The following is a 17,898-nucleotide window of genomic DNA, read 5'->3' as shown; positions in this document are numbered from 1 at the left end:
TCAATAAACACTTGGACAGAAACATGAGATTAAAGTAATTAATTGTATTACCTCCAGGAACATTGTGCAATTCATTGACATTGCACTCAAAATTACTCAATAAATGTGAATATCGAAAACTAGTATATTACCAAAAATGTATTTATTTTGAATGATAAGCAGAGGGGTCTACATTTGTGACATAGACGGTGTTGGTGTATCAGTATTTGAATGGAGGAGATAAGCAGAAGGGTCTACATGTGTCCATGATAACATTACAGTAATAAAGTCAGTATACTGAACTCCATGTTTTTTTTTGCTGGGTTTTATTTGATTCAAAAGAGTGAAAAGACCCAAGTCACAGAGTCCCTAAATATAAAGAGTATGACCAAAACGTCACCAACCAGAATAGGCCATATAATAGTCCGAATGAACATCCATTTCAGCAGTGTTCTTTCAACAGTAGAAGCAGGCAATCACTGATTTTGCACCCAACACTATGTGTGATGTCGTCAAGATAATCTGCCATAAAGAACATTGGCCTTGCACATTGACTGAGACTCTCATTAAAAAGGAAAACATCCAGTCGGGTTGTTTCAACACAAAAACAAAGTGGTGCATTTCTTCAAGTCATTTCCTTTTCACTGTAAGGAATTGTACAAATCAATTGTACAATACTCGTGTTACCCAATACTCTAATAGCACAACTGCTGATTTCAAGAAATGGTATTGTGAATACTTTGAATTGCAAAGACTACATACACAAGGAGTGCTCTGATGCCAGAATGAAACAGAAATTACACAATGACCACGAGAGGCACTTAAAGCTGAAGAAAATGAATTGGATCTACAATTCACTTCAAAGACGCACTGCTGAGAAACCCATATTTTTAAATGAGCAGTAGAGGAAAAGCCAAAAAATGAAATGAAAATAAAATAATATTACCTGTATGTAACTGTTTTCTGTGTATATCAGTCAAATAAACCATTCAAAATGCTTGAGAAGAGTTATACTTCTGGCAAGAGTGAAGGTGGCTTACAAATTGCTATAAGACCTTGGGACCTTTGGACTAAGGTTCTATCTATCTGTGCAAAGCATAGTTCTGAGATATCACATTCGAGATCTCAGCAATGTTTTGTAGTGAATTTTTCTTTCAAATCCCATTAAGGTCCTCACTGTAAAGGTATCTAAAGTGCAGACTATCAAAATCCTAAGACATTTGTAAAAAAAAAAAAAAGTAGGGGGTTTGCAGATAGAACCTTATGGCTCTGAAATGTCAATCTGGGTTCAGCCAAAAGATTCTATATGGCACAGAATCCTAAAATGATTTAAATTTCAATAGAAAAGTACAGACATTTAAGGATTAAGGAAAGAAAATACCCTTCCTTCTTTCTAATGATATCATAAAAAATATAAATTCATGTTCACCACACATTTGTTAAAGCGATCGTTTCCTAAAATGGCAAATACACTATAGCCTATGGATAACCAGCAACATTGTTAAGATTAGCTCTGGATGAGTAAACTGATATAGTTTTCTGGTCTCTGACACCCAAAGTCATTAAAATACTTTTTAGTTACTAATAAAATGTTGTAAGTTTGTGATATTTGTGAAATACCCCTTCCATGGAGGTTTTCATATTGATATAGAACAAGACAAAAACAGCAATGCCTCTCCTAAGGGCCTTAAACATGCTCTAAGGCACCTGTATTTATTTGTTTTTGCCATAAAGAGCTTACGTTCTTCTGAAAAAGTGGTGAAACAAAATCTAAGTAATTTAAAAAGAGGACCAGAACCTATTATATGAATAATCAAGGACTTGGGACTATAAGGGTCTATCTACAAAATGTATCGTTTTGAGATCATTAGTACTTCTCAAGTCCCAGATCTCAGAACTGTTTTTTGATTTCTTCCTCTTTCATTACTCGATAAGTACATAATCTTAAATATAATTATTTTTGATTGACAACCCAGCATTGTGTGAGTGGATTGCAGATATAACCTTATAGTACCAAGTTAAAAGGTGTTTGCACAGACAGAACTTTCAGATTTTTTATTTCTTTCAACGTAAATTAACTTAAAACATTTCTTTATCGGACATACCTCAAATGTAAAGGACCCCCTAAAGAGTAACTCTACGTGGATAACAATTTTTTTTACCAAAATGTCTGATAGGTCCCAAGGTCACAAAATTGCCAAACATACTGAAGACTTAGAATCAATCCACCTTTTTGTGTTTTTGTGTTTCCATTAGACCTGAAACAGTGTCTTAGTGATATTATAGGTTGACTGTTTAGAGATCATGTACTTCTCCAATGCCTACCATATGGTACCCTGTTTCCTCAATTCAATAGGGATCAACTGGAACATTGTTGGCTGTATTCTACCAAGCATATCTCCAATTTGTCTGTAGCTTACTCTGCCTCCTCTCCTACATCCATCCATCCATCCATCCATCCATCCATCTACCCATCTATCTATCCATCCATCCATCCATTCATCCATCCATCCATCCATTCATCCATCCATCCATCCATCCATCCATCCATCCATCCATCCATCCATCCATCCATCCATTCATCCATCCATCCATCCATCCATCTACCCATCTATCTATCCATCCATCTACCCATCTATCTATCTATCCATCCATCCATCCATCCATCCATCCATCCATCCATCCATCCATCCATCCATCCATCCATCCATCCATCCATCCATCCATCCATCCATCCATCCATCCATCCGACTTTAGAAAGAAGGGAAAAAGAAGTAGCAGAGAAAGCAGAAGATGATGAAGCCGATGACCCAGTTGACAGAATAGATATAGATAATGACCATGTCGATGTCAAAGCGCCAGCCGCGAGAATTGTCCTCAAAGTCCATGGCGTCTAGACGGTACCCCCCGTGGGGAAACTGACGCCTGGCTATTGGACTAGCTTGCCTCTGGAAACCTGGAGAAGGGTTGGAATGACAGGGAAAAATCGGGTTATACCGACTTTCCTTCTACATCTACATTAATCTTGGACTAGAAAGTGTGCAGTAAGTAATAAATAATAATTCTGTAATCATAAAATAATGATAAAAAACGAATAAATACATGACCATTTAGTCAACTTATCTCTATACCAAGTTTAATTTCCGACTGCAAAAAAATATAACCAATAAGCCTGCTTAATCAAGTCTATACAGTAGAGTCAATAACCCTCACCTCCAAAAATACGGAAAAGTTTCCTGCAGCTTGGGAGCGGCCATTTTGCACAGGTTGCCTTCTGGAAAGTCTGTTTCCGGGAGAGGTATTCCTTTGGGAAGAACGTCCGTGCTGTGTGGTTCAACTCTACAACACAGACAAAGAAAAATGAAAGACCCTTCCTTGGTTTACTATCTCATTCTCTTAGTATCAAACACCATCACTGTTAATCTCTAACTCTTTTGGTAGATTCTGGTCGATTTTGTTATATTTTCTAATCGTTAAATGCTTTGTATTCATGTGTGAATCATACAGGAATCATCATTTTTGGAGATAAAATAAGTGTTTGATTTGAAGTCGTTCAAGGCACAACTACTGCTGTTCCAAGTTTGACCTTGGCTTGGATAATCATCAGAATAATCCCATTTAAAAACCACGCTGTCCAATCATCATCAAGCACCCTTAATGGGTATGAGGTTCTCACAAGTTACCCTTTGCACACAAATCAACCTGCATTCAATCACCTTGCACAATCTATCTGCAATTAGTGTGCAACAAGTTAATAGTGACCCATGTGAACGTAGCTAGGCTACCTAAGCTTTGCTGTGGCAGGTTTGATCCATTTTGAAACCTGTCCTTATTCAGTTTACAGCCCTCCATCGTATTCATGTGTTGAAATAGAAGGCTGATTCTGTTGTATTTTCTGGCCAGTGCTGAGCCCAAGGTATGTAACATTCCCTTGAGGAACTACAGGATCAAAAACACAGACAGTGACGCCTCAGTAATGCACCATGTCCAGATAAGTACGTTTGTCTTGATCTGTTCACGATCTATACAACATGAATCGTCATAAATGCAGTACAGCTGTTCAAATTTGAATTTCATGACAACCAGTCATTTCATTTTGTGGACGATGACAACTGTGGCTTGTGCTCAAGTAAAGTAGTATGTTCTAATTCTCTACAATGATTTCCTATCCTTATCTGTGTCCCTTTGTGACCATTGATACGTGGAAGTACTGGATGGTTCCTAGCCTTGGGACCAGTCTGTTTAGCTATTCCACTCCTTGTCCTCCCTGTCATATGGCTAAACAGACTAGTACCCAGGCTAGATGGTTCCACCATGGCTCTTCCTACTGCAGTCTTCTATAGAGCAGTGGTCATGAGAGAGACAAGGAGAAAATGATTTGGATACTGTGCTCACCCGTCTGGAAGAAGACGTGAGTGATGGTGGTCCTGCAGAGTGGGCAAGGGGTGTTGGTTGGGCTGTTCTTAGCCAGGGTACGGAGGCAGGGCTCACAGAAGATGTGGTTACAGGGGTGGCACATGTAGGGGCTGAAGTAAACATCCAGACACACAGCGCAGATGAAGCCCTCTCTGTCCCTGGCACTCACATCCTCCTCCTCACTGCTGCTCGATGGGTTCCCTGTCGAACTCTGCAGAGACACAGAACACGACAATGGAGTTGCTTAGTTATTTCAAAAGAACAGGACAAAAACAGACGGATCATTTGGGTTTCCTGTGGAACTCTAGGACAGCAAATGGCACAATGACACAACCCAGTCAACCCATTCAAGGCTGTACTATAACCCATATAACCTTTGAACTCTTTATGAATCTCAGATGAGGCTGGCAGTAGCCATTTGTGAGAATGTGTTATTTTCCCCCTGAGATTGCATTCCATAATGTGTTCTATTCCCCTAATATTCTATTCCATTAATCTATATTTGATGTGTGGGCAGGTGTACCGGTGAAGGCCTGATGAAGTGGGGTGAGTTGAGGGTTTGGTAGATATGAAATAAAATGTTGAAATCAGGTGACGTAAGCCACTGTTTGTAATGATGCTAGGCCTATAAAATCTTCCAATATATTATTCTGACAAATGTCAGTTAGTCAAGAATTTTGCCCCTACTGCATATCACAAGCGTACAGTATACAGTAGAATAGTGATGAATCAAAGCTTTTATAGAGAGCTGCTTTGCTCCAGTAACTAAAAGCGAAGACAGTCTGAGTCCAATAAGCGTGTTCCATTACTAACTTGGAGATGGGTTTGCATTAGCAGGTACTCTAAATCTGGGAAAAGTCTGACATCCCACTAAGCCATTTATAGGCCTGGCACCTAATTTAGGTTAGAACTGGGGCAGTAGAGACAACTATTTTGCTGGGGGGGAATGGCTACAGTGGTGCAACTGAGATGTTAGATATTTGGTTAAAAAAATAGGAAGCAGACAGCCCAGTTCTTCAGACACTCTAGGGCAGGGGTTCCAAAACCTTTTCACTCAGGCCCCCGTATTGTGGAACACCCCCCCCACCACCCCCCCTCCGCGCGCTCACACCACGTCTATTTCTGTGGGCAAAAGCACTGTTCATGACAAACTGTTCACACCTCTCTTGTTGGCGGAGAGAAAATGTTGCAGGTTAAAAGCTTATTTACTGAAATTCTACATTTGAAAAAAAACAAGCTAAAAAGGGCTAGTTGAGTTGATCTGGACATTTCTGACAAGTTATACATAGCCCTCTAAGGTATGCAATGACTGACATAACTAGAGGAAAATGAATGACTACACCTTGTGTATTCTACTATTACACCTTTCAAAAGAAAGTTGAAAAGTTGAAAGCAGGGCTGAGTCCCCCCCCCCCCAAAAAAAAAAATGCTCAAGGGGACCATCACAAGACACTGAAAAAAACGGATGAATACACACCTCATGCACATTGTATTTGTTTTTAAATGTATCTATTCTACCTTATTGTTATCAGAAAGTCGCTTTCTTTTTGAAAGACAGCGAGAGAGAGAGAGAGAGAGAGAGAGAGAGAGAGAAAGAAAGAAAGAAAGAAAGAAAGAAAGAAAGAAAGAAAGAAAGAAAGAAAGAAAGAAAGAAAGAAAGAAAGAAAGAAAGAAAGAAAGAAAGAAAGAAAGAAAGAGAAATAGAAAGAAAGATCCACAGTTGACTCACTCCCCTCTCATATCAGGGACTCTTCCATTCCTAACATTCATAGTTTGTTGGGGAAATGCAAAATACGGACTCTTGATCAGCGCCTGGGGGTATCTTCATCCTACTCCCCACCAGGGCTCCCATCCCTCCCTACTATTTGGTATCTGCATGTAGCCTACAGGAGCCTGGAACCCCCCCCCCCCCCCATTATTACCTCTTTCACGCCGTCAACTCCCAAGGTGTGTCATTACCACGGAACACAACACAGACCATGGAATAGTCGTGTAATCACGGCCACAGCTCTCCCCTGGCTGCAGACACACACACACACACACACACACACACACACACACACACACACACACACACACACACACACACACACACACACACACACACAGGGTGGAAAGTAGCTCTCCCAGAACTGAGTAAAAATATACAGTACAGCCAGCATTCCCAAAGACACAACTAGAATAATAACACATAGACATACAATGCTGAACTGGCAGTGTTAAAAGCTTAATCTTGTCACAGAACACAGCATAACACATACAAAATAACAAACAAAATGACTTCATGTGTACTGGGTCGTTCCATGAAATTGGTGCCTTTTGCGTATCTTTGATACACTATATGACCAAGAGTATGTGGACACCTGCTTGTCGAACATCTCATGCTGGGCGATTAGGCCTGGCTCGCAGTCGGCCTTCCAATTCATCCCAAAGGTATTCGATGGGGTTGAGGTCAGGGCTCTGTGCAGGCCAGTCAAGTTTTTCCACACCGATCTAGACAAACCATTTCTGTATGGACGCATCGGTCTAAGGCACTGCATCTCAGTGCAAGAGGCATCATTACAGTCCCTGGTTTGAATTCAGGGCGGGACACAATTGGCCCCCCGTCATCCGGGTTTGGCCGGAGTAGGCCGTCATTGTAAATAGGAATTTGTTCTTAACTGACTTGCCTAGTTAAATAAAGGTAAAACTAAAAATGTATTGTGCACGGGAGCATTGTCATGCTGAGACAGGAAAGGGCCTTCCCCAAACTGTTGCCACAAAGTTGGAAGCACAGAATCACCTAGAATGTCATAGTATGCTGTAGCGTATAGATTTCCCTTCACTGGAACGAGGGGTCATAGCCCGAACCATGAACAACAGCCCCAGACCATTATTCCTCCTCCACCAAACATTTTCACCTGGCACTATGCATTCAGGCAGGTAGTGTTTTCCTGGCATCCGCCAAAACCAGAATCGTCTGTCAGACTGCCAGATGGTGAAGCGTGATTCGCATTTCCACAGCTCCAGAGTCCAATGGCGGTGAGCTTTACACCACTCCAGCTGACGCTTGGCAATGCGCATGGTGATCTTAGGCTTGAGTGCGGCTGCTCAGCCATGGAAACCAATTTCATGAAGCTCCAGACTAACAGTTCTTGTGCTGACATGGCTTCCAGAGGCAGTTTGGAACACGTTAGTGAGTGTTGCAACCGAGGACAGACAATTTTTAACACGCTACGTGCTTCAGCACTCTGGCGGTCCCGTTCTGTGAGCTTGTGTGGCCTACCACTTTGTGGCTGAGCCGTTGTTGCTCCTAGTCATTTCCACTTCACAATAACAGCACTGACAGTTGACCGGGGCAGCTCTAGCAGGGCAGAAATTTGATGAACTGACTTGTTGGAAAGGTAGCACCCTATGACGGTGCCACGTTGAACGATGTTGCTGAAATAGCCGAATCCACTCATTTGAAGGGGTGTCCACATACTTTTGTATATATAGTGTATAACGATAGTAGCCACAACTACTGTGTGTTTTTAATTCAGTGTTCATAAATCCTGACCCTGTGAACCCACGGTGTATACAGGCTTTTGTTTTATCTCAGTACTCTATTTGCCTTGAAGTAATGTCCAACTCCTCAGTACAACAGTTTAAGTTCCACTCACAGCATTCAAACTGGCATCTTCAAGTAATGTAGTCATCTAGCCAACTCCATAACTCCATCCATAGCAAGTCACTCATAACAATGCACAAAACCAATCTCATAATCATATGGCCACAATTATATCAGCTAGGACAACATTGTATGTGTAATGTGTATGGCAGCTTCTACGTATGCTAATTGCCATCATGCCCACAGAGAATGATGTCAGAAACAAAACAACAGCCAGTCACAATCATTCCAGTCCAGCAACGTGACTGTGGATCTGCACCGGCCAATCCAACTGGAATCTGTTCTTTTGTTTGGGTGGTTTTGAAGGGCTCTCTGCCCAAGCGTCATCATGCAGCCAATTCAGATATAACCCCACTTTAACTGCACAGACAATGGCTATTGAGTCAAGCTGGCCGCTGATGGGGCTTGTTTAGAGTCAGCGGGACACCCACACTCACATACACGGGCGCACACACACACAGGCCACATGCACACGTACATGCACAGTGGAGGCTCCTGAGGGGAGGACGGCTCATAATAATGTCTGGAACGGAGCAAACGGAATGGCATCAAACACATTGAAACCATGTGTTTGATACCATTCCACCTATTCCACTCCAGCCGTTACCACGAGCCACCCCCCCCCCCCCCCAATTAAGGTGCCACCAACTTCCTGTGATGCACACACATGCACGCAGGCACACGCACACACATACACTGACATTGATGGGCCTCTCGAGAGTCAGTAATCAGCCCACACAGTTACTCAACATGTAATGCAGAGAGAGAGAGAGAGAGAGAGAGAGCGAGAGAGGTGAGGGAACAATTAACTTTGTTCCACAGCATAGTACACGGTTGCCTTGTTTTTGTCAATAAATGCCTCATACACTTTGGCTAAAATGAACTTCATGTGCCTACACCACCCGCTTTGTCTGCATACAACAAAGCTCCGTCCTTGCCGTGACTTGTTTGGCACAGGGACACGTTGGCTAAAGAAACAAAACCGGAACCTCGTCTATTGAGACACATTGGCCGTCTGCTACAGAGCTGAACCATTTACATATGATATACTCCAGTATGCAAACGCTACAGTGTGCAGAAACACACACGGGCACGCAAGTCGTCACACACACTGCACACAGCGCACTGCTTGGTATTTGTGTTAATGACACACTGTTGTAGTAGTGCTAAAAGCATGCATACAACAACCCAATGTCCTGAATTGTTCATGGGGTTCGTAGCTCTTTCTTTCAGTCAAATGACCTAGTGGTCCTCATGGGTGGAATATTACTAATATTTTCCATGGTTTCACAATTGATAAACGTTATTTCTCAAAACAATGCCGAAAATCTGGTGTTTCTGTGTCAAACAGTTTTGTTGTATTTCAGTCTTCTGTGATGTATATAAAGCGTAATATTGGGATGCGAACTGAAAATGTAATGCATTTCAACTCTATATCTGACATGGTACAGGTGTCTTCTGTTTTTATCACATAACCATCTGTGTGAGGTGTATACTTTTGTGTCAGAGTAGATTTGTTTAAGACTACCAAGAAACACTCTGTGTGAATCTGATTTAGACCACTGCAGTAAAAGGTTAACCGGATCAATAAAGTCATCTAAGCTTGTGTGAGAAGCGTTAATGGCCTTTTGTATTTAAATGAATCCGAAGTTTCACTTCCATACAGCTGGTCCTTTATCAGGAAGCAAGAAGTGATGGCTTCAAACTGTGGTCAGTCAAAGGAAAAAGACACACTGTCCATACCACGTCATGTCAACATGGAGAATTGGAAAATATTTGGTACATACGTTGATCACTGAGATTCCAACCTATTTTCCCCTTCTCAAAAAGTTTGCTGAATTCCCAATGCATCATCACTATGCTTTCAACCATCTAAAAGCACAAGCAAATTCCAATGGGAAATCCTGTCTGATTGTTGGTTGAGTTGTCACCTACAGTGAACCACTGCACTTTCAACCATTTCAAATCACAGCAAAGTTGAAATGGGAATACAACGTTAGCTATTTTGTTTATTTATACAGCAACGTAATGCGTTATCACTGCGCTCCGTCTAATAGCGTAACCAAATGACCTGGATTGCATTAAAGTACATGGTGCAAGGGATCGACGTCGTTTGAGATTCTGTGCAGATTCTCATAGCAAATTGTGAAGATTTCCACAGACCTGCGACCCCGAACATGCACCCTTTCTATGATTACATTAAGACGATTTATTGTTACAGTAACCTCAAAACGTGGCCATGGATGTGTTACTCGTTTTAAGGTTGAATAAATACTGTTACATTAGTTTGTAAGATAGCCTTAACATTAAGCAATTTACCGTCTTACAGAAGTAATATTCAATTGTATTTGGTTGACAACGCAACCAAATATCAACATTTAATGGAGATGTATCTACTGCTTGGATTGTTAGAGCTGAGCAGCTGGCTTAATCTTATTCTTTTATTTCTTTAACCTTTATTTTAGGTTGAGATGGAGACGTGAAACCAACATATCATTTGTTAACTTGTTGCAAGTTAATAGGCTATTTACCGTATTGCAAAAGTGATATTGAATTGCGTTATGGTTGTCATGCAACCAAATATCAACATTTGAAGGAGAAGTTTCTTCTGCTTGGACATCTGTGCTTTAATTCCAGTTTGCCTAAAAATGAATCATTTATATTTTGGATTCACGTCTACATTTCAAACACAAATCAAAGTTAAAGAATATCACTAAATCAAGTCAAATCAAACTTTAACTGCACTTTTAAATACAGTTTGACTTGATTGAATCATATTCTTTAACTTTGGTTTATGGTTGAGATGGAGACGTGAATCCAACATATGTATTATTAACTTGTAGATTACATTGGAAATCAACCAAAGCTTGAAACCCTAGGACTATATGTATTGTCTATTTACAGTTGAATCCTGGGCTGAATTACTTCTCAAATGCAATACAGGCCTAAATCACATCATTGATGATATATGAGTGATAAAGTATGGTTATGTTTCATTTGCTCTGTTGAACCTACCCTTTGGAATGACTTCGATAGCAACAGTGAATCTATTAAGTCGACATTTCTCAACAATCATTCTCATCATAGCACATTGGCAGTAGTCAGTGACAAATATCAAAGCTGAGCAGGGCTGGGCTATGTTAACACTCTGGATGAGAAACCAAAGGGAAAGCTGTAGATAGATCAACTCTCCAGTATGAGGTGCTGTAACGACTATAGTTTGTTTTCTTATAGTGGATATTGCGTTGAAGATCTGACATTGTTTCAAAGGTAGAGCTTCAACATATTTTATACAGGGTGTGTCTATGTTGAAAATGAGTTACTGTGATGACATAATCCTGTGGTTGAAATTGTACCCTCAAAACAACAGTCAATCCTTTTTTCAAATCCAATGTATTTGCCACCTTGATTCCACATCATAATACGTTGACAAATTAAGTTGAAACAACATTGGTAATAACCAGTTTGTGCCCAGTGGGAGTATACTGTTGAGCAGCAATAATCTTGTATTAAAGGTGAAGTTCAGTATTTTACAACTTAATGTTAGATGGTACTTCACCCTGAAAGTAGTCTATAGGTCAGGAGAAACTGTAATACATTGTTCAGTTTTATTTAAACAGCCACTACTAACTTTAGCCAACTCTAGTTAAAAAACAATTGCGGTCTCTCTCACCTGTCTATTCTCCAGCAGCTGGCTCTGTCTCCATCTCTCTCTCCTCCTCTGCCTCTTCCTCAGACTCTTCATCCTGTTCCTCTCTCTTTTAGTCATCCTCCTATCCATCGCTGCTGGAGCAGGGGACAAGGGCACAGCCGGAGTCAGCGTCTGAGTCACCACCCCCATCACACCACTACCCCCTGCCTCTCCTCCCTCCTCCTCTTCCTCTTCCTCTTCTTCTCCCTCTTCTTCCTCCTCCTCTTCCTCTTCCAGCTCTAAGCTGCTGTGGGAGAAGAGGCGTGTCCGAGTCCTTCTTCTCGGGGACAATCGGCCAATCCCAATCCCTGGCTCTACCCAGAATGCACCTGGCTCTCTAACCGTGTACATGCCACATCGCGTTTCTGTGATGTCCATCCTTTGCGACAGACTCCTTGGTGACAGAGTGGAGGTTCTGATTCGGATGGATGGGCGGAGTAGGGTGGGAGAGATGGAGCCGGAGGCTTGGCGTGGAGACCTGAGGGTGGTGCTAGATCGTTGGTAACTGGCATGGGGTTGTCCAGGTGAGGGTAGTCCTCTCTGCAGTCTCCCCTGACCCTCTGGAGCCTCCATGGTGTTAGTCTGAAGAGGGTTAGCGTTACTGTTTGTAAAGCTTTGTGTCCTGCCCCTCCGGTCCTCTCTGTCCCATGTTCTCTCCCTGTCCCTGTCCCTGTTTCTATCCCAGTCACTCGCTCTGTCTCTCTCTTGGTCTCTGGTCTCTCTTTCTCTGTTTCTCTGGCTGTCTCTTTCTCTGTCCCTATCCCTCTCGTGGTCTCTATTTCTCTCACCTGCACTCTCTTTATCTCTGTCCCTCTCTCTCTCTCTGGTTCTCTCTTCTGCAGTCCCTCGTTCTCTCTCCCTCTCCCTATCACAGTCTCTATTCCTCTCTCCTGCTCTCTCTCTGTCCATCTCTCTGTATTCCTCACTACGAGCAGTTCGATGTGCCTTTCTCCCAGACAGCATCAGCCTTGCTATCTGCTCCACCCCAGCTGAGCGAGCGTCGCTCTCTGGTCCACCTGGATCAACGTACCTTAACCGAGGCCTGACCTCTAGACACAGGGCTTCAGCCACACACCCCAGCTCACAATCACTGTCTTCTCCACTACCACCACCACCTACGTCACCATCAGCAGCAGCACCATAAAGACTGGTGGCTCCCACACGCGAGCACATGACCCAGCTCTCTCAGCCCTCACCAGTACACCTGGTATATGCCCACCCAACCTACCCTCTCTTCTAATCCAATCACTCCAGATGGCCACCTGTCTCTCTGGTCCTCTCTCCCTCTCTCTCTCTCCCTGTTCTGGTCGCTGGTGGTTCTGGATGCCCGGGCCTATAGCTCTCTCAGGGCTCAGAGGAGCGTTCGAGCACACCGTCGACCCCCAGATGTTCACAGATTTGAGCAGAGCAGAGTGGCCACCTGCCCTACCCTGGTGTCCCCCTGGGACATACTGCACTGTTGACAAAGCTATAGCCCCCCTGGTGAGCCCCAGCACAAAATGGGTGCATTCAGTCTCCCAATTGTCCTGCGGGGCCTATAGAAAACATGCAGCCACACAGCATAACAATGCAGTCATTGAACACAAAAACAGAAGGCAAAATAACCAGAGTTTTTGTTTTCAACAAACTTGGTCAGCTCTTTCACTTTCTGGTTAATCAGCAGGGTGAGTGTGTGTGTGTGTGTGTGTGTGTGTGTGTGTGTGTGTGTGTGTGTGTGTGTGTGCGTGTTGGCGTGCGTGCGTAAGTACATTTCAGTGGAATTTCAACAAGGCAGAAACGATAAATAGATGAGTACATTAACTTGTGTATTTTAATCGTAATGATTCATGTTGCATTACCATAAATACTTTAATTAATGAGTAACTGCTGATTTAATAACTTTTGAGGGGGGAATAATCTATTGATTTAAGAGACAACATTTCTTATAAAATAGCATTTAGTGGGTGATGTTAGTGGGTGGTGGGCAGTCAAGGTCTTTGTTTGGGAAACCGAAAATGGTCAATATTTTTATCATGAATTAGAAGGTGCGATTTGAAATGGTTAGATTTTTGTAGTACATGTAAAAGCAATGAGTGAGAGGCCCATTCAATCCGTGAGAGAATAGCCCAGCCAGTTTCTGTGCAGCAAATCCTCGACGATGTGAAATGCAAAGGCTACCAGCGTAGCCACATGCCACTACTAGTCCGTTGGTGGGAAACAGAATCAGAAATCGTTCATAGTGTAGCATACACAAAATCCGCGTGTTGGGCAGGACTTCATTTTACGGTATAGACATTATGTAGGCCTACTTAACTACACGGTGAAATGGTAATTACGTAATAATAATTCATGTAGGCCTATTATTACTTGTTTCTATGGGATTTACCACTTGACACTCAATACGATCCCATCTATGAGCAGCATGTAGGCATTTAGCCTATCGGCAACAGACAGTGAAGAGTACTCCCACAACAGAGAAATTACAGGATAGAGAACATTCAAAAGAAAAGCTTGCGTGTTCAGGTGTGAAATGTTCATCTAACCTCAGTATTTATGTTTAACCAGAAGACGGGTATGGAAATCATAAGTAATATAATAGGCTAATATAAAACAGTTGAAAAAAAAACAATGATGTTTGGAAACATGAAAACTCATAGGCGGGTGTTGGTTTGTTAAACGACCTTGGCTATAGAAAGCATGGGATTTTAAGAAAAGCGCGTGAGCGAGTTCTCTCTCACGTTCACTCTTTCCTCAATAGTGCTTTAGAAACCACAATGAGCTCTGGCGTAGTTCTCCTTCCTTGCAGCAGATGGCAGCAGATTTCTGCTCTGGACTCGTGCATGGAGCTGTCCATGGTCTTTGAAACACAACGCGGTCCACTCATTTTGAGGATGGGCCTTTTTTTTCAATCACATTAAGAATTACATATATTATGAATTAAGTACCATTTATACTTCAATTATTCTATATCACATTGTGAAATGTTCATGTTTTTTTCCCCAGATAAATCAGTCGTATTTTTCTTTTGTTGTCATCTGTTGAAGAGAATCACTCTCCCTCTATCCAATGTCCGATGAGATTAAACGCATTTTCAGTTTTGGATTCAATTTTTTTAAAAAAATATCAATGACACAAACCAAGTTACTTGTAATGCAGAAGTAGTTACTCGAAATGCAGAAAACGGCTTTAGTTATTGCATAATTTGATTAGGCTACAGAGGTAGATAAGAATCGATAGGCTATGAGAAAAGGTTAAAAAAGAAGATACAAAAGTCGAAAATGAAACAGAAGAGGAAGGAAACCAGGGGAGAAGCTCTGCTTTTTATCTGTCGTCTGCTACCACCGAAACGACACACTGCCAGGGAGAGCAGGGCAACAAAACTCCGCCGCGACCTCATGGCAGTCTGACGTACACCTACCGCCGCTGGTATAAATGAATTCACGGCGTCACCAGGCGCAGATGATTTGAAGGACCAGTGAGCGCCCCGGCCGTCAACACACACATGCAGACACACACACACACACACACACACTCACTCACTCACACACACACACACACAGCAATCTGCGTCATGCGTCGCCGGAACGAAGGAACAGGCACGGGAACTCCGATGGACCCCGTTAGTACCCACACCGGCTCCAGCACGAGGGACTGACCGAGCCTCCAGATTCCCCCCTTTGGCTCCCCTGTCCTATCCTTACAGGGTGCACCGTGTGTGTGTCTCGGACCCTGAAGAACTATGGATTTTATCAATAACGGCAGTGAAAGTAACAATACGAACACAGCCTTCCCCGACGTTGTGGATGTCATTCCAGAGTGGGGTGACAATGACAACGAAAAGGGGTCTAGAAGTGCTCCCGAGGTGGAGCTGAGTTACCAGGTGATCACCTCTCTGCTGCTCGGCGCGCTCATCCTCTGTTCCATATTCGGCAACGCGTGCGTTGTCGCGGCCATCGCGCTGGAGAGGTCGCTCCAGAACGTGGCCAACTATCTGATTGGCTCGTTAGCCGTCACGGACCTCATGGTATCCGTTCTGGTACTACCCATGGCGGCCCTCTACCAAGTCCTGAACAAATGGACCCTGGGACAGGAGATATGTGATATTTTCATCTCTCTGGACGTGTTGTGCTGCACGTCGTCCATTTTGCATCTGTGCGCAATTGCCCTGGACAGGTACTGGGCTATCACAGACCCCATAGACTATGTGAACAAACGGACACCCAGGCGAGCGGTGCTGCTGATCAGCGTGACTTGGCTGATTGGGTTCTCAATCTCCATCCCGCCCATGTTAGGCTGGAGGAAAGCCGAGGACAGGGCGAACCCGGACGCCTGCACCATCAGCCAGGACCCGGGCTACACCATCTACTCCACGTTCGGAGCTTTTTACATCCCGCTTATCCTCATGCTGGTCCTCTACGGGCGGATATTCAAGGCAGCCAGGTTCCAGGTTTGGAAAACTGTGAAGAAATCGGAAAAGGCAAAAGTGTCGGACAAATGCTTGGCCGTGTCGCCGGCTATTTTCCACAAGAAGATCAACGTAGAGGCGGGGGGCAAGAACTGGAAACACAGTGTGGAACCTACATCCAAGTCCTCGTGCGTAAACGGCGCGGTGAACCACGGGGAGAACTGCGAGTCGTTGGAGATCATAGAGGTTACCAACCAATCTAAAAACCACCTGCCTCTCCCCAACACTCCACAGTCTTCACACGAGGTTGAGAACAGGAACGAAAGGAACGCTGAAGCTAAGAGGAAAATAGCTCTGTCCAGGGAGCGGAAAACGGTCAAGACTCTCGGTATCATCATGGGGACTTTTATTTTCTGCTGGCTACCGTTTTTCATCGTGGCGCTGGTCTTGCCTTTCTGTGCGGATAGCTGTTACATGCCAGAGTGGCTGGGTGCCGTCATCAACTGGCTGGGCTATTCGAACTCTCTCTTAAACCCGATCATTTATGCCTACTTTAACAAAGACATCCAAAGTGCTTTCAAAAAAATTATCAAATGCAAATTCCATAGACAGTGAGCCGTTCATTAGTAAAGTGTTTACGTTTACTTCATTCCAATGATGGAGTGTATGAAACGCACAAAAGTAACGTGTTATTTTCAGGGATTGTCTCTAGCCTACGGTGTGAATTAGAAACAGAATAGCCTATGGGTCATATACAGTGAGACGTGGAGAGAGACGTGCAGTATATTCGTAGGCCTATTATGCTGTGTACGCTGCTCCTGTGTAGCATATTCGATGTTGTAGATATCTGCAAGGCATCGTTGTATTCCCATGCAAGACGTGTTATTCAAATACAATTCACAGAATTCATGCATTCCATTCACGTGACCTGGTCTCAGAGCATTTCGTATTATTCTGTACGTAAATCCGAGACACTATATTTAGTATGATATGTTACGTTTCGTATGGTATGTATCCACGAGACACGAAGGTTTCCGTCCTACATCATACCAGCTTTGTAGCACTGAAACAATAAAAAACTATCGAAATACTACAACTTCTGCGTGTAATGTCCACTCTTTAAGCACAAACATAGAGGGAAGCTTTCAATGGCAGTTGAAAAAGAAATCAAAGAAAGACAATTCATATTTGAGATTAAATTATTTGAATATAATCTGTTATTCTGGAATTCAGGTGATTTATTTTCAAGCACGGCCAATTACGCACAGACAGCCAATTAGGCAATAGGCAATTTTTTTTAGGCAATGTTGAATGAAGCTTAGCTCTAATAGGACACGGACAGTTAACGCATAAGTATATATGAGACAAATTTAAAAATATAGTTGACTGAATATGAAATTATTTTCAGAGGTGTGAGATATTGATGTTATTGGGTGAGAGACCTATGTATGGGTGTTGCATTGATCTGCAAAGTAAATGGGTATTGAGCTAAACAGTTGCAACAGTTACATCTTCCATCAACTCCATCTAATGCAAAAGGAGATGTACAATTTTCAAAAGTGGAAACAGCCATTACAGTTCAGATAAGGTTAAAAGGGTGGGATCTTTCTGTCGCACACACACACACACACACACACACACACACACACACACACACACACACACACACACACACACACACACACACACACACACACACACACACACACACACACACACACACACACACACACTTATTACAGAGGCAGGCAGGGGCATTGGAACGGGTTCAGAGCTAGC

At 42.9% G+C, this 17,898-nt stretch overlaps 2 protein-coding genes across 2 annotated transcripts; one reads left to right on the top strand and one right to left on the bottom strand.

The window, feature by feature from the left end:
* Window positions 1-123: 123 nt before the first annotated feature.
* rnf180a (ring finger protein 180a) lies at window positions 124-13,213 on the bottom strand. The gene is made up of 4 exons (XM_014170648.3): window positions 11,718-13,213; window positions 4,375-4,606; window positions 3,193-3,318; window positions 124-2,935 (listed from the first exon to the last, which is right to left on the bottom strand). Exons 1-4 carry the CDS (start codon window positions 12,906-12,908, stop codon window positions 2,733-2,735), a joined length of 1,752 nt encoding a protein of 583 aa, XP_014026123.3. The 5' UTR covers window positions 12,909-13,213; the 3' UTR covers window positions 124-2,732.
* Window positions 13,214-15,018: 1,805 nt separating this feature from the next.
* htr1aa (5-hydroxytryptamine (serotonin) receptor 1A a) lies at window positions 15,019-17,215 on the top strand. The gene has a single exon (XM_014171157.3). The coding sequence runs from the start codon at window positions 15,454-15,456 to the stop codon at window positions 16,732-16,734; it is 1,281 nt and encodes a 426-aa protein (XP_014026632.1). The 5' UTR covers window positions 15,019-15,453; the 3' UTR covers window positions 16,735-17,215.
* Window positions 17,216-17,898: the final 683 nt, after the last annotated feature.

This window comes from Salmo salar, chromosome 24, assembly GCF_965601325.2.
Source record: "Salmo salar chromosome 24, fSalSal1, whole genome shotgun sequence".
NCBI classification, from domain to species: domain Eukaryota; kingdom Metazoa; phylum Chordata; class Actinopteri; order Salmoniformes; family Salmonidae; genus Salmo; species Salmo salar.
The sequence above is the reverse complement of the archived record's forward strand: the minus strand, read 5'-3'. Positions and strand labels throughout refer to the sequence as shown.

What these genes read in the sequence shown, in the direction of transcription:
- rnf180a (XM_014170648.3), bottom strand. Translation starts at nt 12,908, where the DNA reads ATGTGCTCGCGTGTGGGAGCCACCAGTCTTTATGGTGCTGCTGCTGAT. An exon ending in AGCTGCTGGAGAATAGACAG is followed by an intron (nt 4,607 to 11,717) that starts GTGAGAGAGACC and finishes GTGTCTCTGCAG; the next exon opens with AGTTCGACAGGGAACCCATC. An exon ending in ACTTTTCCGTATTTTTGGAG is followed by an intron (nt 2,936 to 3,192) that starts GTGAGGGTTATT and finishes ACCCTTCTCCAG; the next exon opens with GTTTCCAGAGGCAAGCTAGT.
- htr1aa (XM_014171157.3), top strand. Translation starts at nt 15,454, where the DNA reads ATGGATTTTATCAATAACGGCAGTGAAAGTAACAATACGAACACAGCC.